The 27,065-nt window shown below is 39.7% G+C and overlaps 1 protein-coding gene across 2 annotated transcripts in view; it reads left to right on the plus strand.

Moving 5' to 3' along the window:
- vps8 (VPS8 subunit of CORVET complex) overlaps positions 1–26,855 on the plus strand; it is a 59,659-nt gene extending 32,804 nt beyond the window's left edge. For both annotated transcript variants that reach the window (XM_038737352.1, XM_038737353.1), the window contains exons 20-45: positions 1,532–1,578; positions 2,329–2,551; positions 2,717–2,806; positions 3,534–3,585; positions 3,708–3,750; positions 5,026–5,098; positions 5,829–5,948; positions 6,897–6,968; positions 8,071–8,190; positions 9,745–9,801; positions 10,058–10,140; positions 10,949–11,033; positions 11,283–11,381; positions 12,098–12,187; positions 12,455–12,501; positions 12,622–12,766; positions 14,274–14,363; positions 14,595–14,780; positions 14,851–14,932; positions 15,405–15,487; positions 15,816–15,896; positions 16,805–16,974; positions 18,930–19,101; positions 24,414–24,467; positions 25,356–25,436; positions 26,131–26,855. In XM_038737352.1, the coding sequence (XP_038593280.1) occupies positions 1,532–1,578; positions 2,329–2,551; positions 2,717–2,806; positions 3,534–3,585; positions 3,708–3,750; positions 5,026–5,098; positions 5,829–5,948; positions 6,897–6,968; positions 8,071–8,190; positions 9,745–9,801; positions 10,058–10,140; positions 10,949–11,033; positions 11,283–11,381; positions 12,098–12,187; positions 12,455–12,501; positions 12,622–12,766; positions 14,274–14,363; positions 14,595–14,780; positions 14,851–14,932; positions 15,405–15,487; positions 15,816–15,896; positions 16,805–16,974; positions 18,930–19,101; positions 24,414–24,467; positions 25,356–25,436; positions 26,131–26,256 (2,571 nt within the window). In that variant the 3' untranslated portion in view covers positions 26,257–26,855. The remainder of the gene's footprint in view (positions 1–1,531; positions 1,579–2,328; positions 2,552–2,716; positions 2,807–3,533; positions 3,586–3,707; positions 3,751–5,025; positions 5,099–5,828; positions 5,949–6,896; positions 6,969–8,070; positions 8,191–9,744; positions 9,802–10,057; positions 10,141–10,948; positions 11,034–11,282; positions 11,382–12,097; positions 12,188–12,454; positions 12,502–12,621; positions 12,767–14,273; positions 14,364–14,594; positions 14,781–14,850; positions 14,933–15,404; positions 15,488–15,815; positions 15,897–16,804; positions 16,975–18,929; positions 19,102–24,413; positions 24,468–25,355; positions 25,437–26,130) is intronic.
- The last annotated feature ends 210 nt before the right edge of the window (positions 26,856–27,065 follow it).

Genomic DNA, 27,065 nt, shown 5'->3' on the forward strand with positions numbered 1-27,065 from the left:
CTAACACAGCTTAAAGAACACACCTCACTATGTCCAGTCCGCCTGGGGACAAAACAGTAAGAGCTGTGCAAATACAGTTACATTGAATCATCATGACTGACAATGCAGTGCTTCAAACAACCTAGCAATGATTAAATAGTTCAACATTTTGGGAAATACACTTTCTCTCTGAGAGTGAGATGAGAAGATGGATATCAGTTATGTGTGTTCAATAAGAAGCTGCAGTCAAGACATGGTGAGGACATCGTCGGGGCGGCTGTGGCTCAGGAGGTAGAGCGGGTTGGCCGTTAATCGGAAGGTCGGCGGTTCAATGCCTGGCTGGTTGCGTGTCGAAGTGTCCTTGGGCAAGATACTGAACCCCGAATTGCCCCTGGCGGCAGTGTACGAATGAGTGTGAATGTTAGTTTCCGTTTGAGCACTTAGGTTCAGTGTATGAATGTGTGTGATTGGTGAATGCAGATGTAGTGTAAAAGCGCTTTGAGTGGTCGAAAAGACTAGAAAGGCGCTATACAAGTACGGAGCATTTACATTTACATAGCATAAAGACTGAAAGCAGGGAAACAGCTAGCCTGACTCTTTCCAGTTCAAAAATGCACCTATCAGCACCTCTAAAGTTCACTAATTAACACTTTTTATCTCACAAACAAATTATAAAACAGGTGGTTATGTGTTATGGATAAAAGTTTATACTATTTTGTCCACCCTGTGAAGGGCTCGTAATATTGTGGACCCAATTACAAACACACAGACTGAAGCTAATGGAAAAAATACAGGTTTTATTTGACAACTGTACAGAAATGTACAATGGTGATTTCCAGGCAGGCAGCGAATAAGCAGGGCCAAGCTGAGCAAGCAGACAGACTGAGGTGTCCTTCTCTGGGACCAAAAACTTGAAGCACAAACAAACACGAGTCAGGATCTAGTCTGTTTAGGCACCAGAAACAGTCTTAAAACAAATCACAATCTTAAGTATTTTCAAATTTGAATACCACTGAAGTGAACGTACACTCTGGCGAAGTTCACTTCAGTGCAGAGCTGGGGTTTAACTCATAATGTAACAACTGCAGATAATTTAATTTCCTGCTGATAATGTAATGAAAATGGTGAGCGAATAACATAACTGGATGGAACTAAAAGTATGTATAATGTATAGGAAAATGTATAGAATAGTTTGTCAAAAATTTTGTATTTATATTTCTGTTGATAAATGGTGCTGGATGATCTTGTCATGTAGCTTTTAGCCAAAATGGTTGGAAACCACTGCTTTAATTTACAGTATATAACAATGCATTCCATTTTATATCATTATCAAGGTTTTTATGCATAATCTTGATTTAAAGTAACTAGATAGCTGTCAAATGAATGTAGTGAAGTAAAACATAGTATACTTTCCTTTTTATATGTAGTGGATAAGAAATATAAAGTAGCAAACAATGGAAATACTCACTTTTCATTGAACATTCAAAGTCAATCTCTCTCTCTCTCTCTCTCTCTCTCTCTCTCTCTCTCTCACTCTTTGTGGTGTGTTCAGGATGTGGTTCCAGTCCTGCTGGATTACTGCCTGCTGCTACAGAGGCCGTAAGTATATAATCATTCATAGGTACATAAATGCAAACACATGACCAGCAAAAACAACAACTACGTTAAGACTCACTAACTTTCAGCTCATGCTGATCGTAGCTGAGGGCAGATGCAATGACATATAAACAAGGACACAGCTGATTTGCTGTATATGTTGTAGTCTAGTATAAATGGTTCATGGCTTATATATTAACCTGAAGTCTTTTTTTTTTCTTAAAATCCATGTGAGCTTCTGGCAGGATCACAATATATTCAATATTCTAGAAGTTCCTTTTTGGCAACTTTTGAAAAGATCTTGCTAGAATTTTAAATGTGTGGGTTTGAACATAGCTTGGCTTAACAACATAAATCTAGATGGATGTATCAGCGTTAACACAAGTTTGAGGTCGCTTTCAAGCATGTTGTTTCAAGTCAATTTTATTTATATAGCCTGTTGTAAGATCTATCTGATGTGCTGGGATGCATCAGCAGTGATGTTCCTGCTAATTAAGAAACAAGTGAGGAAGGAGAGTGCTAAATATTCCTAATCATAATGAGATACAAGAGAACAGAGTGGGAGATCCTATATTAATGAATCATTAGGTAACGATTAGGGGTGAGATGATACACTGAGCTCACGAGAGGAGAAGACACAGAGAAGAGATGTTAACACTCTTTTTAAGAAATCTTCAATGCCGAATTATATCAAAATGATGAGCATTAAACACTTCATTTCGTGTGTGTGTGTGTGTGTGTGTGTGTGTGTAGCGACCTGCTGTTCAACCAGCTGTATGCTCGGCTGGTGGAGAACACGGTGGCTAAGGGTGTCTTTCTGGAGTCACTGGAGTCATACATTGTTGCGGACCGGCTCGGTCACCTCACCACACCCATCATGAGGGACCTCCTGGCCCATTACCAAGGCAATGGTATGATGGACAGCCTGGAGAGATGCATTGTCCATCTGGATGTCACCAGCCTGGACATCCAGAAGGTTTGTGTTTGTGTAGACCTTAAGAACTTTGTGGTGAGTTAATGATAAAAGCACAGTCAGCTGTCACCATTAGTGAGGACTTGCTAAAAAACAAATTAGTGTCTATGTTTCCACTAGTATCATTGTCATTAAAGGTCTTGTATGTGTGTGTGTGCATGTTTGAAGGTGGTTCAAGTGTGTTGGGAGAACCAACTCTATGATGCAATGATCTACATTTTCAACAGTGGCATGAATGACTACATTACACCTATGGAGGTAAGTCTTCCACCAGAAGGCTGTTTCATCCTGTCATCATGCCTGACATTATGCTAATTCTTTGTTAAATGATGTGTCTTCACACTCTTCATCAATAGGATGACTTCAATTTCAGTTTGATGTGGCAACAAAGTACAAACTATTTGACCTTTTAGGCATTCTCTCACTATTTAAGCTGTTTGGGGGCCCTCAGTTTAAATTCAGGTATTTCATTTCCTACAAAAAACATTTTTCACTTTTTGCCTTTATGAAGCATTTTGTTTAATTTTTCTGTAAGTTTCAGTCTCAATTTCTTGTGAAAAGGCTCCCAGATCAACTTTCTACACTAGAAAGCTTCACATACTGAAAATTTATTTTGGCCGTTTGTAGCCTTTAGGTTCATCTATAATTTCTTACCAAAGGTTCAGTGTTGGGATCATGAACGAACTCTACCTTAAATCTCTTTTTTCAAATTATATAATTACTTTTCAAATTATAGAATACGCTGATCTGCAAGGCTAAAGTATTATTAAGGTAATAGGAGTCAGCACAAAAACCTAATGGGAAATTAATCATATTTAATTAATTAACCATTCATTGTAGGGAATCAGTTTTTAGTGATGTATTTCTTTCTGTCAGCTAGTAAATCATTTTGATAGGACCTGTACATCAGATCCTGCGCAGTAACTGGTAACATACCCCTCTTTTTATTGCTTTATTTATTGTCTACTTCGTGTTTATGTTTCAGAAACTCTTTGCAGTGATTGGCCCACCACTTAGGGAGGGGAGGAGCCTAACTGGTAAGGCTGGAAACCACACCCCCCAGAGATCATAGCACCAACTATTTTAAGCATCTTAATAGTACAGAAAGTTTGAAAAGCACAATTAAGTCTTTAACTCTGTTCCTTTTCTTCTTGGACAGATGAGGAAGTGGTGATGGGAAACAAGCTGCTGGTGTACATAAGGTAAGTTCACGCAGGTATCAGTTTATTCCTCAGTCCATCAGTCTATGCAGCTGGCATACATGGCCAAAAGACTGATAGCAGCCTCTAGCTGCTGCTACATGTTCCTTGGCAAAGATGAGTACATTTTATGTTACCGTGAGAGGTGTGACTAAGTTCAACTTCACACTAAGACAAGTACTAAGAAAAATGCAGAATATATTGATTGCAAAAATGTGACATTGTGAAAGTAGGATGGGTCTAAACTGATCATTTCAAAAAGTGGGTGGGACTTGACCCTTGGACTGCAAATATTAACGAAAATCTCAAATCCTATACATGCTGTTGTCATACCTGGTACACAGGTGTCCCATAACATTATAAAGCATGTGTTCAATAGTGCCATCAACTGGTCAGTTATTAAGCATTTTACATTTTGATTAACAACTCATGAACCTGTTCCTTAGATGATGCAGTCAGCTGATATAGTCAATGCCTATTTGTGCAGACAAAAGTCTTCCACCATTTTTTGCTTCTTTTGCAACGTTTCATCTTATCTTCACCAAACTTGGGACTTACCATATTTAGAGAAGCCCTAACAAAACTCTAGACTTTGTTGTTGGTTGTCACTTACTATTTGTCTGTAATTGGTTACTAAACCTTTGAAGGTGTCCTAATGCACTAAATTGGACTGCAGCCACAGTTGGGAATGTTGTGCATACAGCCACATTGCACAAGCGTGTAACTTTTCAGACAATTTTACCCACAGGGAGTTGTGGGTAACATTAAACATGATATTTCTACAATTATGTTTTTTTAATAAAATGAAACTTAACTGCACAAGTTCTCCATAAGCGCACACACGACATAAAGAAGCATGGCACCAATAGACTCACCATGCAGCCAGTTATAAAATACTTGAACTGTGAGGCAGAGACAACACATATTTGGGTGACACTACCCCCTGGGAGTGTGTACAACACATTGAAAGTGGTGTTAATAGCATCACCTTGTGGTTAGTTATGAAACACTTTTGACCCTCAACAGTAATATGACAAACAATATCTTTGCCTTAAATACTACAATTAAAATACTTACAATTTCAGAAAATTGTACCTATGTCTCTTGTACTGTGAAAATACAATATATGTTTCGACATATAAAAAATGATTTTTTTACAATAATGTCACTCACAACTGCTTGTAAAATGTTTACAGCGGAACAGTATACATTCATGACTCTATCTAAAAAGTGTGTGTGTGTGTGTGTGTGTGTGTGTGTGTGTGTGTGTGTGTGTAGCTGCTGTCTTGCAGGCAGGGCATATCCACTGGGAGACATCCCTGAAGATCTTGTGGTTCAAGTCAAGAACCAGGTATGTAAATACTGTATTTTCTAGGATAGTTCACCAAAGTGATTCCATTTTACTGGTTCTGTTTTTGCAGAGGATCATTATAGAGTTTGGATTTGTGGAAATGGTTGAAGCTGCAAAAGTCCATTGTGTTACATATGTAAGCTTGTAAGTGGGACAGGACTGATGCTTTCTATTAGTTCTGTCTTAACCCTAATAAATGATTAAAAAAAAGTGAAAACAATGGTGCTCTCCAGTAGCAGTAATCCAGTGCTGCATTGAGAGAAATCTGGAAGTTGGAAGTTGGCCAAATGTCTTCACCCTCACCAACACCCCACCAATCATTGCTCACTTAGAATTTCTGGATTCAGCACTTGATCGGTATTTGTGCCAAAACCAGACTTGTTCTTTAAACAAATCTGGTATCAATAGGACATGAATGAACTACTATAACCTAGTTACTACTGTCATAAAATTGTAAGAGAACAGCGTATTTTTACACATTCTGTGACAATATAATTAGTTTTCAAGTCCTAAAAATGTCTCTGATTATGGCTAGTGTTGTGTAGTTACAGCCTTCAACATAGAAGAATGATCCCTGTCGCACACACTGAGATTACAGATTTAACCTACCCTAAATAGAAGAGGTGTAGCTGTGGGATTGGTACTCTGTATCATCTACTGATTGTTGTTGTTTCATTTAGTGGCTCAGTTTGTGTGTGTGTGTGTGTGTGTGTTTATGTTTTTGTGTCAGGTGTTTGAGTTCCTAATCCGTCTCCATTCAGCCGACTCGTCAGAGGAGGAGGAGGTTTTCCCATTTATTCGTACACTCCTTCACTTTGATACCCGGGAGTTCCTGAATGTCCTCGCCATGGTGAGATCATATTAACTCTTGTCATGCTGATAAATGGCTGCATCGTGAATATCTTACAGTAAGGCCACTAATCTGAATGTTTATGCATGAGGCCTAAGAAAACACCATGGCTGGCTGTCCCGCAGAAATGGTCACGCAAATCTATGCAAGATCCTGGACAGACTTAAAGGAACGTCAGAGAGGAAGCTAGAGAGGATGAGCTTCCTGATTTATAAATATGGGTTAGAAAGATTTGGAGCAAGAGACCCAAGGAAGAATATAACAACAGCCTCACCCAAGTCCAGAAGGCAACAAGAAATCGAGCACCTAGTTAAGGAGAGAACAAAGTTGAGGATGCAATGGAGGGAAGGTTCAATAGAGGAGAGGGAACCTATCACATGCCACCCATTACTCAAGCTGTGAGGAAGCTCAAAGATGATCGCTTTGACCACAATGCTCAAAAAGCTCTAAAACCAGATATTCTACATTCATGGAACAGCCACACCAACGGTGTCAAGAGATGCCAGTGAAGAGCTTAGGGCGGCGGTACAATGCAAGCCTTAAGGAATCAGACCAGAGTAAGCAGCTGAAGGAAGAAACCATGTAATGCCTTGCTAACATCGACCACAAGACCCTCCTTCCAGGGAAGATGAAACTGTGGTAAGTTCTGGACATAACCCTGACATTAACTCAGGACGCAGCAGCTCCCAGAGTTGGTTCAGGGTTTTTACGGCCATTTAAGGCTGCCGAGCGAAGCAGAAACTGGCTCTGGCTAAAAGAAAAGACAAGAACTGGGCAGCAAAATGACCATCAGCAAGCAGGAGGCGGAGGTCACCATTGAGCCCTCTGGAGGTGTCATCATCTATCAACGATTTCCTTATTAGAAAATGGAAATATCACCTTTGAAGCGATATATATGCTTTCCTAGTTTTTTTTTCTTTCACTTACAAATTTCTTACCTTATTCTAGACGTTTGAAGACTTTAAGAACGACAAGCAGGCCCTTGAGTACCAGCAGAGGATAGTGGACATCTTACTTCAGGTAAAATGACAGTCTTACCACGTGCGTTTGTGTTTGTTTAACATAATTGTTGATGGTGAAGACGGCATGGAGCACAAAGTAGGGCTCAGTAAGCTTGTCATTTTCCAAAACAGACGACAGAGTGATCTTGAAAAACCATTTCCAGCACAAACCTTCTCTGGTTGTTGCTCTCCATCACAAATCAGACAAACAGCTAGCACTAAATGCAAAATACAGGGATGTGTTTATCTTATGTAGCTTATTTTGAAATGACACAGTATCCCTGTATTTTTTTAAAGCCAACAATACACTAAGACAGCATTAAGTTCATCTAAATGGCTGCATGTTAAAACAGTAGCAGAGTCAGTTTGTCTGTGTTATCCTGGACAGATGGTCTCTTTAGCCCGAGCGCCCCCCTGTACCGGTGCTTTTTGTTCCATACGAATCCAACATCTTTGTCACCTGTGGCTGACTCGTAGTACTGACACCAATTACTTTTCTGATATCTTTTCTGTTTATCTGCCTGTATATCATGGAGCTCTTTGGCCATGTGAATATTGATCAATATTCATTGTGTTTTATGTTATTTAAAACATGGCTGCATGGAAATAAATAGTGTTTAAAAGTAAACCTCCAGTAAACAGTTAACATGTAAATGGTAAACATGGCCCAAACATGGAGACCGCCTGAGTGTATCTTTCTAAACTCTGTCATCAATGTTGTATTGTAGTGTCTTTTTATCAAAGTTCCAGTTCCAGTTGTAGTCAAGGTGTAGAAGAAGACATTCAGTTTCATTATTATCTACAGGAAATTGGTTATAAGGGGGATGTTGCTTTGGAAATTTTTATTTTATACTAAGCGAGGATGAAAAACACATCTTTTCCTTTATTTATGATTATTTACTCTGGAATGGTAACAGAAAGAGGTTTACTTACAGTGGATTCATGTTCCTTAGTTTCTTCACCAATCAAAGAGTTAGGAAGAGTTAGGTGCTTTTTGCTGGGGATTGGACCAGGGTTAAACAGGGGGTGCAATGAATTTAATTAACTAATATTACAGTTTTTATTTTCTCTGTAGCTTTTCTTTTTCTTTGATTGTGAAAATGTTTTTTCATGTTACCTAGGTGATGGTGGAAAACCCAGACTTTACACCTTCCCAGGTGGGCGGGCTCTTCACCTTTTTGGCTCGCCAGTTGGCCAAGGCAGACAACACGCTTTTTGTGAACAGGAAGCTCTTTGACCAGGTAACTTATCAGGTTCTGCAAATACCACGAGTTTTTCCTTTTAAAATCGAATTATCGTGATACTCACAGCTGGCCGCTGGTATAGGCAATACAGACGAAGCTTAATGCTCAGGATACTGAAATAAATAAATTAATACATGAAAATGTATTAAAAAAGAATGCAGTGTGCACATTATGGAGGCAAAGGGAGTCCCTGTTATTTTTCATGTGCGTTTTCTCCTGTTCAGTCCATCTCTTGTGGCAAACGTAAGCAGAAAGAGCAGGTTCTGTGGCTTGTTGGTGGAGGCAAACATACAGACCACTCTACAATCACAAAAAATTGTTCAGAAAGAGTTTTGTACCTTTTTCATCTACAGCATGAATGCACATAAAAAAAAAGGTTTTAACACTGAGCGTTTAATTGTGTCTTCCCAGTTTAAACCCTTCCCACTCTCCTCTGCCCAGTCCACCCCACTGGGGCCTGGGATTGCATGTTCACCTGCAGAAACAAAAACACACCCTACACACCCTACTCTGAAAAGTCTAATTCTTTTTATCAATGGAGATAGAAAATGTTCATCAAGATCTGCGTTGATCATGTTACATAAGCAATAGACTGTTATGTTTAAATGGTGAACATCTGTTGTTATGACAATACACATAAGTATGTTACTATATATAGACAAAATATATTATATATATATACCTATAACAAAATAGTAAAATAAAATAAAAGAAGTGTGGCTAGGAGACACAGACAAATAAAGGAATGCAACAATAATTAAAACAATTCTAATCTCTAGACAACATTAATAGAAATACTTTTTTTCACCAACTAATCACATCATGTAAGCATCAGCAGGAATTGTAGTGTCTTCATCTTCAATTATATTGTGGATATATTTGGCTGCTATATATTAATATGTGAATGGAGCTTAATCCAACTACCTACTTAATACATGTGCAGTGATTTTATTCATCTCAGCATATAAAACAAATCAGATCATGCGTGATGAGCTTTAAAAGAAACAAAAGTCTCAGAGTTGAGGCCAAAACTCAAAAGTGTGGGTGGAAATCTACCTAGCTTTCCAATCTGATGGGGAAAAACACCATTTAATAGTAACAGAAATATCTTGCCGTTGTGAGTTAATTCAACACCCTTTACCTTAAAATATTACAATTCAGATTTCCAGTTTTGGTCCTACTGCAGATACCTTTTATATGCTAAAACTCAACCTGTATCTGTACATCATCACTGCTAAAACAGAGCATTTACAGCTGTTGGGTCATCTTTAATTCAGTTTGTAAACACGTATGTCCTTATTCCAGTCCTAGTGGTTTAAATATATTCTATGTAACAATTCATTGTATTTGTACAATGTCTATTAAATCTTATATTGGGATACCTCAAACAATACTTATCACTAACTACGTTACTTGCTCAAGAATAATGTAACTCACTGGCACTTAAACTTCCTGAAGACAGATAATGTGTGGTCTCATCCATATGTATTTATGAGAATAACCAACTTCCAGCACTGTTCATCCACATCTTTGCTCATACTGTCTTTCCAGGTTCTTGAGTTCCTGTGTTGTCCAGATGATGATTCCCGACACACTGAGAGGCAGCAGGTTGGTGATGGGCAGAAAACATAGCAGTCACACACACACACACACACACAAACTGTGGCTTCAGATGTATTCAGACCCCTTCCCTTTTTGCACACTTTATTGTGTTGTAGATGTAATTTTAAATGAAAAATTTTTTTTACTACACTCGTGCTTGTGTGTGTGTGTATGAATGTGTGTGTATGGGTACATTCTGCAGCATTCTGCTAGATGATATCATCATGTCAGGTCACTGGTCTTTATTGTGACTGGTTTGTAGGTTCTGCTGGAGCTGCTGCAGGTCGGGGGTGTGGTCCAGTTTAATGAAGGAAGGCTGTTGGCTTTGGCAGAGAAGGCAAAGTTGTGAGTAGCTGACCAAAGACTGGAACCAAGGATTGAATAACTGTATTGATTTTTTTATGTGTAACATGTATTTTGTTTAAATTTTGCTTACAGTTCCCTGGATGGTGCTTCACAAAAGTTGTAGCCCATCTATGCAGCCCCTCAGTGGCTTTAAGTTTAGATGTAGCCGCCACAAATGCTTTTCCACAGATTCACATTGACACTTAACTTCTGCATGGATATACAAATGTATGAAAACCTTGACAGTGACTGACATTTTTGGTATGTGCAATATTCACTCTTTTGATCTTCACCAACTCCTGAGAACAATACCTCTTTAGCGTCTACATTTTCTGCTTTCTTGACTTTGTCTGTCTGCTGTTTGGTGTTGCGCAGGAAGCGTACAGAGTTGATGAGACAACTGCAACTGAACCACACAGCTTGAATTTGTTTTGCCATAAACCCAAAACAATATGTTCTAAGAGGCTAAAAAGATCTGTAGAGATGAGGGGAAGTCAGAGTTGGTGATAATTCCTTGTGGGCTTCATATTGCACATAGTCATTTGATCCAGTGTTAATATAAAATAAAAATATAACTTCACAATGCTGATAAGTAGCTTAGGCTGCTTACTCACCAAGTCATTCACTGTGACAGTCTTATCTAAAGCATCCAGTTGGTGCTCATTCTCACGCTGCTGCTTTTAATGGATTTCTTATGTCATGCGGAACTTTTGAAACTTCTTCACTACCCGTGGAAACACCACAGAAACTTTTAAGTTATTATTACTATTGTTATTATTACATCTTGTCTCCCCCTCTTGCATTCCAGCTACCAAATCTGTGAATTTCTTTATGAGAAGAAACATCTGTATGACAGGATAATTGACTGCTACCTGAGAGACCCCCTCAGAAAGGTAAGAGTTATCAAACTATACACGGATTGGGCTGATATGTGTTCAATTTGAATGTGTGCATTTGCATGCATTTGATTTGTGTGGGGGTTTTGTTAGTGGGTTATGACTGACAGGCATACCAAAAAAAGATCTACTACAGAATGTAGAATATTGTAAATAACTGAGTCTTGTAAGACAATTGTAATTTAATTGGTGGATTCAAATTCAAAAAGCATTTAGTGTGTGTGTGTGTGTGTGTGTGTGTGTTAGGGGGAGATCTTCAACTACATCCACAATCTACTGTCCATGCCAGGCTACAGCCCAGAGGAGAAACAAACAGTCAGGGTCAAAGTACTGCAACACATACAGGTCAGTACATACAGTACACATGGTTATTTCGACTGGGTCACAATGGTAGCTGGCTAAGCAAGGTAGGAAGGAGGTCCTTCTCCCCAGCCATGTCGTCCAGCTCATCCCAAGGTACTCCCGGGCTAGATGGGATATATAGTCGAGCAGGTTCAGGATCCAGGAGGCTTCTGGATTAGATGTCTGAACCTACTACTTGGAGTATACACGACAATATGGGTTTTTAAAAACATTTGTGTGTATCACCCCTTAAACATCAGCATCTTTTTAATGGGAAAACCTATTTTCTCAGCAGACATGGAGACATGAGTGCGGTCAGTCTGGATGGAGGGGACATCCAAACCCAAAGTCATTAAGAGCCACTGCTTTGTTTAAAATCAGCCTTTGGTCTTTATTTGAATTTCTTGAGTATTATATAGTAGTGTTCCATTCACATAGGCTGTGTAGCACAACACAGTCTCACAGTCTGGAGCCGGCTGAAGGAGTAAGGGGCAGGGCTGGTGTGTCACAAGCTGAATGAACAAACTCATGTATCAACCCTGGTTTGTTTAGTGAACTTAATATATTTTTTCAGTGCAGTAATTTTTTTTATATTTGCATCAAAATATTTTAACAAATGAGAGGATAGGGTTGAAGAAAGACATTCTCTTTCTTACGACATGTCTGTAAGTGATTGTGTTTCACACACATATATATATATATACAACTTATTTTCACAGATGCTAGTGACCCTTGACCCGAGCAAGTCAGCTGACCTAGTGGTGTTTCACTTTGCTGAGGAGGTGCAGCAAATCATCTCTGAGCTTCAGGTGAGGTCAAAATAAATAATGATGTCATTATATATCTTCTTTATCTGGCAATATTAGTACTGACAACTACATGTACTACTATCAACTACCAACTATTACATAAATACTTGCCTACAACTTTGTGCACTAAAAACTGCTGAAGATCTTATTTACTGTCACTGGAACTATTATCATGATAGTCACAGGGTTCTTTAGACCTTGGCGTAAAAGGAAATGATAATGAAATACAATCTCAACTTACTTCTAACTTACTCTTTCACTCTCTAGAATGACCAGCTACTATTCAAGTTCCTCAGCTGCCTCTTAGAGCCACGGTACGGTGTGCAGCCTGTTCTAATGATAATTCCGCTACCTCATTCCTACATTTCTTCAAAATTTGCCTCCTCTCCTCCTGTTTAACTCCATCCTCACCTCTCATTTGCTCTATTTTTCAGGGAAGGCCATCATTCAGGGACCATCCTGCCACTGGAACATGAGCTCCATGAGCTTCTGCTGGACTTAATGAGCCGCTTTGCCCCCAAGCAGCTCCTGAGCTTCCTCCAGACATCCCAGCACTACAGACTGGAGGAGGCCATACAAGTACTTTCTACTTTACTTTATTATGTGCATTGCATGTTTTTGTGGACAAGAGTTAAATACCTGAACCGAGTTGCTGTCATTCAGCGTCATCTCTCTGTCCCTCGTCTGAAGTCCATCGCCTGTCCCCTGGACATAATTCCTATATACCGTTTAAATGGAAGTATTGGACTCTGTAGGTCTCACAATCTCCCTTATTTATTAATAGCAGTCTTACATATGTAACTGTTCCGTCCTGTTTAAACAAGCACACGATAGTTCAGCCTCCTAAAAAAAAAAAGAAAAAAAAAGCCTAACCTTGATGAATCAAAACTAAACAATTTTCCGTCTTAAGGTCCCTTAAGGTGCCCTCAGGTGGTTTGCCTCCTACTTAACTGACAGAACTTGCTCTGTTGATAAGTGCGTATGACTTCATGTGGCACTGCGCAGCGCTGACTTAACGGGATGCATGCTGGACTTAAAATAAGGCATGCTGGTTAGAAATTGTGTCCAACATTTGCCGGCACTGCCAAACGTCACCATGTCACATGACATTAAAAACTCGCAGAAGCAAAGCGGCTGCAGGCGCCGAGTCCGGTAAAAGTCAGCCACAGTCATCTAGAACGCACCTATTATTTCCCACTTGTGGAGTACCTCAAGGTTCCACTTGAGGGCAGATTTTATTTGCTGTGTATATGCACCCTTTAGGCCAATGACATGCAAATATACCTTCCACTGAATCTGGGTAATTCCAACTCCCATCACATCCATGCTTAATTGCCTCCAGGAATGATAGCAAGACAGAAATTATTTTTAACTATTCCACAATCGAGGCTTGTGGGTAAGGGGGATTGTGCCTTTGCTGTGGCAGCTCCAAAGACAAATCTGTACGTTTTCAGTGGCCTTCAGTTGCTCTTAGTGGTTTTAGTATTTTATATTCCTTTATTTTTAATACATCATTCTTACCAGTTGTATTCTGTTTTACATTTGTGCACATATTTTGATAGTGCCCTGTATTCTATCATTGCCATTTATTTTAGTGATTGTGCTATTTTTTTTCTCCTGATGTCATTTTACTCGCTATTGTTGTGCTGTTCACTTTAATTTGAACAGCACTTTGGGCAGCTCCGGTTGTTTTTAAACATGCTATATAAAATATTTGACTTGACTTGACTAAGAAATTGGTGGACAAAAAGATTCTTCAGGCACTTTTGGGCCGACCAAGGACAATACACCTCATGGTCTTTGTCAGGGAAGATAATAAAACTGATTACACCTAGTGCTTTATAGGAAGTAAACATTCTTCAACAGATACAAAAAGCATTAAAATTTTTATTACTTTAATGAAAATGTACCTATTTAAGGGACCTTATCATACTGCGTGATATAATGCATATTGGAAATATTTTATTATCTACTGTAGTACTGTGTACTGTGGCAGTAAAGTTCCAGATGGGACCAGCTTACGTGCACCTTTGAGTCTGAAAGCATGTGCTTCTCTCTGTCTTTCTATCCATGGCTTTGTCTCTAGATAACAAAGAAGTACCACCACAATGAGGCTACAGCCTACCTGCTGGAGAAGAAGGGTGATTTTCAAGGCGCTTTTGCTGTCTTGTTAGAGGTAACATGCTGCAAAACATGCAGCTAATTAATGGTTCAGCATTCACCAATTTAACACATGAATGTTACGGCTCTAAAGTAGCAGTGACTGACATATCTGTCATGTGTCCACACATCGGTGGTCATATGGGCATCATGTTCACTCGTGGAGTCGAAGTATAAAGTTATATAAAACTGAAATAAAAAGTAGTTGTTATTGTCACAAATTTGTTTTTATACTCTCTCTCTGAAGACATTGAAGGACAAACTGAGTCTCCTCACTGCTGAGAGTGACGGAGGAGTTGAAGAAGAAAACGGAGGAGGCAATGAAGAGGAGGGAGGCAGTGAATCGACCCTGACAAGAGTAAAGGATTCACTGAATGACATAATTGTCTTGTGTCATCGTAGCTCTCAGAACCTCTACCAGCAACAAAGAGAGGTAGGTGTGTGTGTGTGTGGGGGGGGTTGCATTAAAAGAATAAATGAATTCATTGCTTCATTTCTCACAGGTTCTATGGTTTCCACTTCTGGAGACAATGATGGCTTCACAAAAACTAGTGAAGGGAAGCAATGCCAAACACACCTTTGAGGGTAAGCGCACGCGCACACACACACACACACACACACACGCTTATTTATATTACTACACGTGAGCAGATTTTGTGGCTCTGTTCTTGGTTTACATTTAGGCATGTTAAATCTTCCATATTGAATTGTCAGTTGAAGAGTTAGAGCTGAAAGCTAGAACTGTAAAGTAAGAGATGAGAGCAACTAAGGAGACAATTACTTGTTAGTGCTGTACTGCACGCCACTAAATGTAATCTTTTTCAAATTTCATTTCCTCTGCCCCTAGTGGCCCAGAATCTGTGAATGTAGTGTCAAGTGTGTCCATAAACAATTCCTTCTGTATAACATATAATTATTACTTAAAGTTGCCATTGAGCACCTTGTTTATTATTTCTCCACCACCTCCACCAAAACAGAATGACAAGCCTTGTTGTCTTAAGATGACGCTGATAGTGTTGCTGATAGTTGCTATTAATTATATTTGTGTATATTTCAGTGCTGAAGGAGCTGACGATGAAGGTTCTCAACTGTATGAGTAGCTTTATTTCTCTGCCTGCTATCATCCAACGAATACTTCAGGTGTGTATTTGTGTTTTTGTGCAAAACAAAACAAATAAAAATATCAGAATTATACATCTGGAGTGGTTTGACATGAACCACAATGAAATCCCCAAACTGGAAGGAAGCAAATTATTTTATACAGTATTTCAGGACAGCTTTAATCCTTAGCCGCACGACACAGGGGGAGATGCTGTTGAAACTGTTACCCACAAACAAGTTTGTAGTAGTCAGTTTAATCCAGAGGTGGGGTTGCATTTCTAGTGAGACTTCACTTGTAAAGTCTCCATTTACACTGTATATTGTGTACTAATGACATGTGATTTGTCTGCATGCTTGTGATTGTCAGGACCCAGTCTATGGGAAAGGAAAGCTGGCAGAGATCCAAGGCCTCATTCTGGGCATGCTGGACACTTTTAACTATGAACAGGTAAATCACTGTGTGGTTGTGTGTGCTAGTATACATTTTCCGGTGCTTTCAGCCACATCCTGTGACCTTCACCAGCAGATGTGGTTTGCTGTCTGAAAACAGCGTAAGGCATGACATTGATGTTCCACTGTTGCCCTGAGGCCTTGGAATAGTTATTGTTTCTAACTGAATAATTCTTCATCTATTTATAATATTTAATAATAATAAATATCAACTTTTTGTCTCATAAAATTATACACAGTACAAAACATGCGAGACATGTTCTCTGCATTTAACATATCCTAATTAGTAGCAGTAGGCAGTCATTGTGCAGTTAGGGGTTCAGGGCCTGGCTCAGGGGCACCTTGGGCACTGGTCTGTGCTAGACTCGAACCGGTGACCCTCCGGTTCCCAAGCCAAGTCCCCACAGACTGAGTGCTTTTAATTTCATGGACTGCCTTATTGTTTTGTGGATTTTTATATATTAATCACTGACAGATTTTCACATAGTCTTTCCATTCTCCTCCTACAAACAGGAGTGAGGATAAGATTCTGCCTGTGTGGCCCTTTTTGTTATTAACAGCTCAATCTGTGATTCAAAAGTAAACAAAAGAGCAGCGTCTGAACCACAATAGAAATCACAGGACTGGAAGCTGCATCACTCCCTCACTGATTGACCTGTTCTGTCAATACACAAATCCTAAATAACAACAACTCCACCCGAGCTATTCATATTGCTGGTGCTATTAAAGGTTGGTTTATATTGTAAACACAGCAGTAAAACAGATGTACATTTTTGTTCAGTGAAGAAAAGCACTGTTCATCTATAAGTCAGACTCTTTTATTCCATATGCGAATGTATTTGTGATTAGCGTGGTAAAAAAACAAACACAGATTGGCCTTTAATACTGCTGTCTTTTCTGTTGTAGACTTTACTTGAAACAACCACGAGTCTGTTGAACCATGACCTCCACTGGTCCCTGGCCCACCTACGCGCTGCTGTCACAAGAGGACTCCACCCACGGCAGGACCACTGTAACATCTGCCTCCAGCAGTACAAAAGGAGGCATGACTCAGCTGAGGAGATCATTGTGTTCAGGTAACATCTTGTTTGTGATGCTGTGTGGAAGGTTTGGCCAAAATGTAGCTCAAAGCTGACTGACTCTTTACATGCATATATGTGGCTTTGTGTTCATATCCTGATGTCTTTTTAGTGTGAGAGCTGCAGCTCTCACGCGTTTGTTCTCTTCGCTCTTTATTATTATTTATTCCGCCGTTTTTTGGCATCTATCTTCTCCTGTACCATTTGTCCTACAAACTTGGTTTCAACATCAAATTGTACATCTTCTTCATGAGATGGGTGCAATTACCCGTGTTGCTGATATCTGTAATTGTTGATTTTATATTAATATTTTTATGCATTTTAAAATGAATGGGTTCCTACGGGACTCCTCTTCCAACCTAGCTGGGGCGGAGCTAGACTCCCATGATGCATGGCAGTGAAGAAAGTTTTGCTAAAATTAGCTAATAAGTCTCCTATTTGTTTGAAATATAAAACAAATACTTTGTGATTTATGTATGTATTAAATGTATCTGCTTAGAATATAGTGTTTTTTGTTGGTAATTATCATTCTTGTGGTGGTTTACTATTGAACCCAGGAGTGAAGTGCCTGTTTCATTTGATAAGAACAGCTTCATTGATAGATAGATATAGACACAGTCCTCGGAGTACTACTTCTTGTGCCTGACATTGATTTGAGTCACGATATATTAATATTAAAGCTTGCAAATTTACGGAGCTGTTTGAAGTTGATGCTAACAAAATGTGGAGTCCTTACTGACTTTCAGTGTTTACTTTTAAAATTCTATGTTGTTAGTCTTTTTAAATGCAATCATTGTTTACATGATATTAAGGCTTTCACAGCACAATTCTTTGGCTGTTCATTTATTTTATTCTTCAAAAGCAGAGTAGCCATCACAAAAAAATATGTTTATAAGCAAAACATGCCTTCTATTGGTGCTTAGGAGCCATTTTTTTGTCAGAATAAGACATGACTGACAAAGAAACTTGAAAGCCTTCCCTTTACAGTGTATCTGAGTAGTCCGGTGGTGGAGGTCTTGCTCTTGCTCCGGATCCAGAGATTGATGGATCAAACCCCGCTCACAGCATGTTAACGAAAAGGGGCCAAACTTAACACATATGTTTGCTGAACAAGTGTGCAGCACATCAGTCTCTTAGCTGATGGAGCACCGACAGCGGTAGCAATCGCAGAAAAAGATTGCAGCTAAACATGCAAGCAACACACCAAAAGAAAGAGAAGAGCTCGCCTTTTTTTCCTTATGTGCCCTGTAGACTTTTTAAAAAAGGCCTGCACAGGCCAAATCCGCAAGTCCATGCGATCAGCTGATTTTACTCACAGAGCCTCCGGCTGCAGCTGCTTCAGGTGTGGTTGGTTTGATCGGCTGGACGTGCAGCCTCTCTTTTCCTCTGTTTGTGAGTCTTTACAGCACTTTAGTGACTTGTTTAAATAGACTTCTTGCTGTTTTTCGTTTTATACTTGTGAATGTTGTTTTTGGAGGTTTGCGACTCACCACTAAAGGAAAAAGCACTGGTGGAGATCTTTCAGTTTAGTTTATTGATCGAAAGTTATTTTCCGTTTTTTACTTTCAACAAACGTATCAAAAAATGAACTTAAATATAAAAAAATATATAAAAAAATTTGCGTGCCGTAGTCTTTCCTCTTATAGGCCAATACTACCAGTGAGTATGACCTAATTAGGATGAGGAGCGATCTGATACAATTTCCCAATACTTTTTATGTAGCAGTCATCTTCTGAAGGTCCTGTGTTTGTGACTAGTTCCAGTCTGTTGCTTTGATGTCAATCAGTGTTACTGTTACTGCAGTGTTACTATTTCTTGAAATAATAATAGAACAATTTTATGTCTTTTCTGTAATCACCTGTCTGGGGACAACACTTGTGCCTCTGGGAGACTCAGGACCAATTTCTTCCTGCCACGTACATGTTCTAAAAAACGTGTGTTTGTCTTGTCAGCTGTGGCCACCTGTACCACTTCCAGTGCCTGCAGCAGAAGGACTGTGGGCGGGGCTTTGCTTCAGAGCTGCAGCAGCGGTGGAGCTGCTACAAGTGTTCCTCCTCCAGCCAAAGAGGAAGGAGCGGGCCTTCCACCGAAACAAAAAGAGGCCGCACCACGTCCCTGGCACAGGTGTGTGTGTGTGTGTGTGTGTGTGTGTGTGTGTGTGTGAGATCCATAGAGACGCGAGGGAATTAATATACCCTCAGGAAAAGACTGTTCACTCTGGTATTACAATAATAAGTCTGGTGTAGTTTTACACTTGCTTTCACTAAATCCCATGCAAAGATCCAAACCATCAATACTTTCCGACTTCCCTACCCTATCTGTGGCCCCAAGTCCATTGGTTCCTAATGAAAACGTTAATATTTAGTTAATATTAGTTAATATTTAATAACAGCTCACATTTAGTGTTCTGTTTTCCTGCAGGCACAAAGCCAGCATGAGAGCAAATGCAGTTTTAACAACTTCATTAATTATTTAAATGTCCTGTCAAGGTAAAGCAGATGATTGTGTTCATGTGCTTAAGTCGGAATGTGGAAATAACATGGATGCTATTTATGAAGATGTGTTGGATTAGCATTATCACTGTCATCCAACTATGCTGAAACAGTTTGAATGTTTCTATTACAAAGTGATTTTTTTGTCCCAGAGTTGTTACTGCACCAGTACATCAACCTACTAAAATTTGGCTTGTACTGCAAATACTGCTAATAAATAACTTTCCTAATAAATCTACCTCACTCTACATGGACAGCAAACTAACCGTTATGGCCTAACTGTGCATTCAGACCAAACGCGAATTTAATACTTGAACGCAGTGGTGTGAACCCAAAGGAAACATTTTGCTGTGATTTAGTTGAAATAAATGGATCAAACTGAAGCTAAAATAACTACATGCATCTTAACATGATGCAGATTTGTTAAACATGAATTCATGCTTTGTCTGGTTTTTCAGCAAGACAGCACAACAACTTTTAAAATGTTGTTTTCTGAATGGTTTTTACGTGTTCACAGTAAAGTCCGATAGCTGGAATCAAGTAACAGACTAATTTTCTGAAGGTAGCTCAACTTCCTAAATTTTTTTTCCCAAGCTGTGTCCAGTTTTGTTCAGTTTTCTATATAAATATGAGGTAATAGTATCACAGAGCTTGATACTGATATCCTTTTTGAGACTGCTTAAAGAGGTGGTATTCTGCTTTTTTGGCTTTTCCCCTCTCCTTTATTGAGTTATATCTCTTTTTTGTGCATGTGACAGGTTTGCAAAGTGAAAAAGCCCAAAGGGAGTTCCCATCTCCCACAGAAAGCTCTGCTCTGCACCGCTTGAAAACAGCTGGTTTGTAGTCCAGCCCTTCACTTCTTTTACTTGTGATGTCATAATGAAAACGCGTCATAAAGCTTGCCAAGCGGCTAGCGGGGTCAGGCACGCCCTCAAACCAAGCTAGTCTGAGCGGAGGCCCTTTGGCTCGACTCGCCTCTGTCGAGGTTCCAAGCGAGCTGAGGGATACTAAAATGTAACGTGAAAACACGACAGACTGCTGATTGGTCAGAGAGAATCGTCACTATTCACTGCATCATCATTGCGTGCGGCAGAGGCCAGCAACAGAAAGTTTTATATTTTACAGTTTTTGTGTGTAATTTCATCACTAAATCCACTTCTGAGAAGTTTTGAGGTGAGAAATCAGCTGTGTAGATTTCCAATATTGACAGTTTTACGAGAAGTGATGGCGGAACAAAAATGTGCCGCCCGCTCACAGAGCCCTCTGCTCCCGCCGTCACACAGACCGCTGCAGCAACAACGGCAGAGGAAAACACAGCTGGAAGCTTTTCATACCGCTTATCTGTCTTTACATTCTGAGGAATGTTGAAACGTTTTAACTTAAAAAACAGAAAGCTGTGTGGATCGCTGGTGTGTGTGTCGCATTGAATATTAAATCGCGGCAGTTGTGTGTGGCGTTGCTATGACAACAAGCTACGTACTATCTCTGGGTACTGTCTGCAATGGAAAACGGAGCAGGGCCGAGTAGAGTCAGTCTATCGATTCTCACTATGGTAGCATTTTTTGGCAAGGCAGCAAAGATCGTCAGAACACCGGCAACAGTTCAGCGTTTAGTCCTGATGGTAAGATGTGGAACAATGATGATGTGGACTTGTGGGTAACTTATACCATCTGCTAGGTTACGCTCTCAGTCTGAAGCGGCTTTGATTTGGATCACACTACCTTGTTTCTTACGACCCGCCCTTCTCTGCTTCTGATTGGCTAGTAGTCCTTACCTGGGAACTGCGCATGTGCAACTCCCAACAAAGATTTTGTACAAGTAAGATGCATCACTCTGTAGCTCAAGAGCGGAGCGTTCAACACACAGGGTGAAAAGAGGAGCTGCAGCAATGTGCAGTATGAGAAAGATATGGTGTTTTTTGAAAATTAAACCATGTAAACCTGTTCTGGTACAACCCCTAATTAAGATTGTGAACCTGAAAATGAGCATAATACCACCTCTTTAATGATCCAATTCTTTATCAATACCCCTATCGATACTTTACTATTATTTGGTGACAGTTATTTGGTAAGACCAGACCCAACGGGTGTGAGGTAGGCCTGCACGGTATGAGAAGAATATTCCATGTGCAATGATAATAATAATAATAATAATAATAATCTTTATTTGTAGAGCACTTTTCAAAAACCAGTTACAAAGTGCTTTAACAAGTGTAAAGACAATAATACCCAAAAAAACAATAATACAAAAACAATACTAGATAAAAGAAAAGACTAAAATACACGTTTAAGATAAATATAAAATAAGTAAAATACAATAAAATAAAAGGGATAAAATAAAGTCAAATAAAATCGGGAAAGGCTCTCCTATAAAAGTATGTTTTAAGAAGGGACTTAAAAGAGTTCACTGACTCAGCCGAGCTGATTTCCTCGGGCAGGCTGTTCCAGAGCCTCGGGGCCCTGACAGCAAACGCTCTGTCCCCTTTAGTTTTCAGTCGAGACTCTGGAACAGATAGCAGACCTCTGCCCGAGGATCTCAAGGTACATGCTGGTGTGTATGGGACTAAAAGTTCAGAAATATAACAAGGCGAGAGGCCATGAAGATGTGGTCATATTTCTTTGTTCTGGTTAAAAGCCTGGCAGCTGAGTTCTGGACAGTCTGGAGTCGATCAATAGATTTTTGGGTTAAACAGGTGAAAAGGCTGTTGCAATAATCCAGGCGTGATGAGATGAAGGCGTGTAAAATGGTCTCGGTGTCCTTAAAAGTTAACATAGATCGAATTTTAGCTATATTTCTAAGTTGATAAAAACATGATTGAATAAGCTTTGTGATCCTGGGATATACACTGGGATATATTGAGATGACCCATCACTTGCATAAGTAAACAAATATTGAAGTGTGCATATTAACTGCCTGGTTGTTTCTTCATTAATTATAGGATTGGACTTTAATAATTTAAATAGCTAAATGTTGTTTTTATAACAGCAAAGTCACTATATATAAAGTCAATATTTGACATCCCAACAGTGAGTGATGTTTGGAAAGAATAAAACCAGACATCAGTCTGGTCCCTCCTCCTCCTCCTCCTCCTCCTCTCTGCTGTTATTCACTGGCTGCAGGTAACATTACCTGGTAGGAGGAGGAGCGGCTGGTTTGTCTCAGCCAGCAGCTGAGTTTTTAACAGCTGAGCAATTTAAATGAGCCCTTTCTACAGGTTTACCTTACAGACAGGTGTATTGAGAAAGTATTGTCTTTTTACTCGCAAAGGTTTTATTGCATGTACTTACAGTAACGAGCGTAGCTGTCGGCAACTCGAGAGTAATTTGGAGCTAACTTAACTTCGCTGTTTGCCCCGCGACGGAGCAGCTCTCTCTGCTGCCGCTGTGGGGGTGTGTATGTAGGAGCCGACAGAGAGCTGCAGGCTGCAGCCTGATGATAAAAAAGTCCCGGTGTTCTGTCGATTTATGCTACCTATCGAGATGTGCAACTTAGCGGTTCTGCGCATGCGTATGACCCACACGCGTGTCTGTTTCCACGCCCATAAATTTGTGCAACCGTGCAGTTGGGAATGCCGTTGAGAAAGTGGCTGATCAGTCAATATCTGTCAGTAATATCAAAAAGAAAAAAGATTCAGATTACGCTACCACTGATATCTTAAATAAAGATGGCATACTATAGTATTTCAACATGCTCCCTATCTCCGTACAGTACACATGGAGTGAGTAGTGGTGCAATATAAAATGATTCTGTGGTGGGAGCATTATTTCATAGGGGATGTGAGTTAGGATCAGAATATACTACCCCTGAAATGATGTTATAATATAATAAAAAACAGAAGATGTCATAATACTGTGAGAGTTATAACTTCATGGGATTGGAAAAGGGAACACATAAGGTAGCAATTTTCTATAGGGCAGAGCGACTCAATAGACTCTGCTGTCGATTTGCGCTACGGTAGCATTTTTCGACAAGGCAGCATATAACGTCAGAACACTGGGTCTCAATCCACATCCCTAGAAACTGGACACAGCGTCATGCAACTTTCAAAATATTCAATTCGAGCGAATCACTTCGCGTCACCAGCAGCGCCACTTCCACAACACAATCGCGCATCTCCACGTCTTTGCATTCACATTGTATGTAGTCGCGCCGCCCCTAACCCTCAATTCGTGTTTAGTCTGAAAGCACAGTAATACCATATTACAAATGAAACCTTATGTATATTTTTATTAAAATGCAGTACGTGATTTTGCACCAGTAATCAAATGTTTCTAGCCATCAGCCATGCTGTCTGCCATGTTTCTACATGCATGATGTCAACGACTTTCCAAGTTGTTCTCCCGATCTCACGTTCACGTTTTCCCAGTCAGGAAATCATTTTTCATCATCAATCATTGTTCCCGACACCACATTAATGGATGAATGAATCCATTGTGAATGAATGGAAAGGAGGGGACCAGCACAAAGGTAATCCCAGAGAAGGGGAGCAAAGGATGGATCATGGAGGATATGAAAGAAAGAAAAATGTAGGAATGATAACAGAGGCCTGTACTAAAAAGCCGGAGCGGGTTAGATGCACCCACTGACACCCAGTGGTCAGGCCGGAACCTTGCATGTAAGCTCACTGCCATCGGTGTGTGAGTGTGCGAATGAGAAGCAGCTGAAGATTCCCTCCATTTGTTTCCACAAGACTTAGTGCCTAGCTCTAGTCATTGTGCCATTGAAGTTGGGAGCTTAGTCTCATAGTTAACCTGCATGTTGCAGGCTTTCCCATGAGGTGGCATTAAGTGTGGTTACATTAAGGGACCTAAGGCTACAGCAGCTGTAAAGGGCCTGGATTGTGTAACTACCGGTGTTACAATACTACTTTTAATTAAAGCCCAGAGAATGTCTTTCAGTAGTTAACAATCCTGACACAGCCGTCTCCTGCTCTCTCTGTCTCAGACTCGTGTTACATCAGTGCATCATGATGCAGGAGCAGAGGCTAATGGGAAGAAGGTAAGGTTTTGTCGGATCCCAGAAAGCCTTTTTACATCTACATATTACACCACAGTCAAGACAGCTGGTGATTATTATGCTGACATATGCCAGATTTTTGCAGATGATTCCAGTTTATTACAGCCTGGAAGTAATCATTTTGAAATACTAAAAACAGTACATCTTTTGTACCAGTGTCATATTCCAATAGGACCCAATTTGTAATCCTTAACATTAATTTGACTCATTTACAAAAACAAACATTGCCAGCAACTGTACAGTACAGCTGCACTGTATTTCAGATTTTGCTCTCCACCAAGCATGAGGTGTTAAAGATATGGGTAGTGGTGTCTCTTCTTCTTTGATCAGCCATTAGTAACTTTAATAAATAACCAGGCTCGCAGGAACCAACTGAGACAAAAGAACAAAAGTACTTGGATTGCAGAGAAGTATTTACAAATCTGAAATTTGAAGGGTGTGAATTCATTATTTCAGACAACAACATTTCTCCTGGCATCAACATTTTAACCTCACAGCATGCTCCTCCTAAGGGGAAAGGGTATTCCTGATAAAAAAATCAGTCTCTCACAGAGACAGAGAAAGCTCATCACCAAATTTCTGAGGTTTAGCACACCTAGATGACCTTGTTCCCACCAATGTCCGTGTTGCTTCTGATCATAAATCCCATGCTTCTTTGTTTAAAATTAAACATTTTGGAACATTAAGCAGGAAATACAAATAATATGGTTGAATGAATGAGAAAATTGAACACATCTACTTTATCCATCTGTAAATCATTTTCTGCTGCTTGTATTACAGCTGCTCTCAAACTGCATTAGTTTGTATGAAACAAATTACAGCTCATATTTATGTTTTGACTACATTTCTCCTGGTTCTTATGTGGCCTAGCTGTTTGTTGAGGCAACGTTGGACCTTCAGCAGGAACAGTCCTGGGATCAGCTACGCTGTCTATACCGAGGACCATCCAGGGTATGGATGTGGCAGCTGAAGAACCATTTTAGCATTACTTGACAACACACAAACAGAAAAAACTTAAATTTTTTCAACACACATACAGTATATATACACTCATTTACACCGTCTCTTTGAGTGTGTCATGTACAGGAAATGGACTTATTAACCAAAATGTGAAAACAGTCCTAAGAAGTGGTTTGCCAATATTTAAATACTATTGTACATTAATGAGGTCCAAGCAGTGGCCATCACAACCAGCTGCTATTGGAACACGTACACAACTAACCGCAGGCAACTGCTTAAACAAAAAGTTAGGAACCAAGATGGCGTGGAGCACAACTTGAGTTAGACTATGATGTTCTTGATCCCTCAGATAGGTTTCCTGCAGGGTTGCAATTTCCACCCCTTCCTTCTTGAGAGAGGCGAGGATCTTCCTTCTCTTTACTGAGTGATAAATGCCCCGTACATTCAAAGTCCAGAGCTTAATACTGGAAAATTTCATAATTCGATTAAATACACTCTTAACATATGCAGTTTGCCACAGTAAACTGAAGTATCAGTGACCCGACACTCATAAAGTAATAATATAAATATATATATAAATCTAAAAAGAGAGGAAAGCATAAGAGTCAAAAAATGCACAGATACCTTGCGCACGTGTGTGTGTGTGTGTGTTTTCTAATTGTTCTGTTGTTTCTCTTTCTTCTAGTTGTCCATCCTTTCAGAGCTCTCCCACTGCCATAGTAATGAGAAGACAGGACTTCTAATGTCAGCCCAACCAGGAACAGAGAGTTTCCAGCTTAAACTCTCTCCTCCACCTCTGTTGGAAGAGTAGCACCATGACTGGTTGAGGACAGAGTTTTCCTTCATTTGTCCAGACTTTAGTGAAGTGGGACGGGTTAAAGTCAGGACATTTTGCTTTCTTGTGATTCCCTGCATTCCCCAAACCACCATCCATCAGTTTGGATTGGAGTTTTCTGCTGTTTATTTGTTGTTGTGAGACATCTGATGTACAACTTCTTTTAATATTGAGAAAATGGAGTCACTCTGGTAATTCTACTCAATAGCTTTAATGTCATTTGTTGTTTATGTACCACAGCTGGCTGAACCATCTTGCTTTGGTTTGCATGTTGGTGCTGTGGTGGATCCTAACATAACTGCAGACACAGCTGAAACATTTATTTTGGAAAAGGAAATGCTACTGAATTTTTTTTCTACAAACAGTAAAAGGACATAAGATACTTTGTTAGTTCAGCACATTCATATCAAAACACTGATCATTACTTTAATGTGAAAAGTTATAGCTTGATACTATCACAAATGGGCTTGCTAGCTTCTAATTGAAAGTAATAAATGTCCTTTGTTGACTGAATTGAACATCTCAAGAACATCGCACTTTAATAAATAAAATTAAAACCAACCAATCAGATCAAATGATGGCTTCAGTGTATGTGTTACAGCCTTTATACAGTCTATGGTTGCAGCCAGAGACACAGGCGGGAACTTTGAAAACTTGTAGGGTTTTTTATTTACACACTTCACAGAACAAAGCGGCGTACAACATAACAAAATCTGCCTACAAGTCTGTCTGCTGCCTAATACATCTTGTTGCTACAACTACGTGACCACGATAACAATAGAGTG

The sequence above is a fragment of the Micropterus salmoides genome, unplaced genomic scaffold, assembly GCF_014851395.1.
Source record: "Micropterus salmoides isolate LMB-PRFRI ecotype aquatic unplaced genomic scaffold, ASM1485139v1 Ms_hic_scaffold_22, whole genome shotgun sequence".
Taxonomy (NCBI): Eukaryota; Metazoa; Chordata; class Actinopteri; order Centrarchiformes; family Centrarchidae; genus Micropterus; species Micropterus salmoides.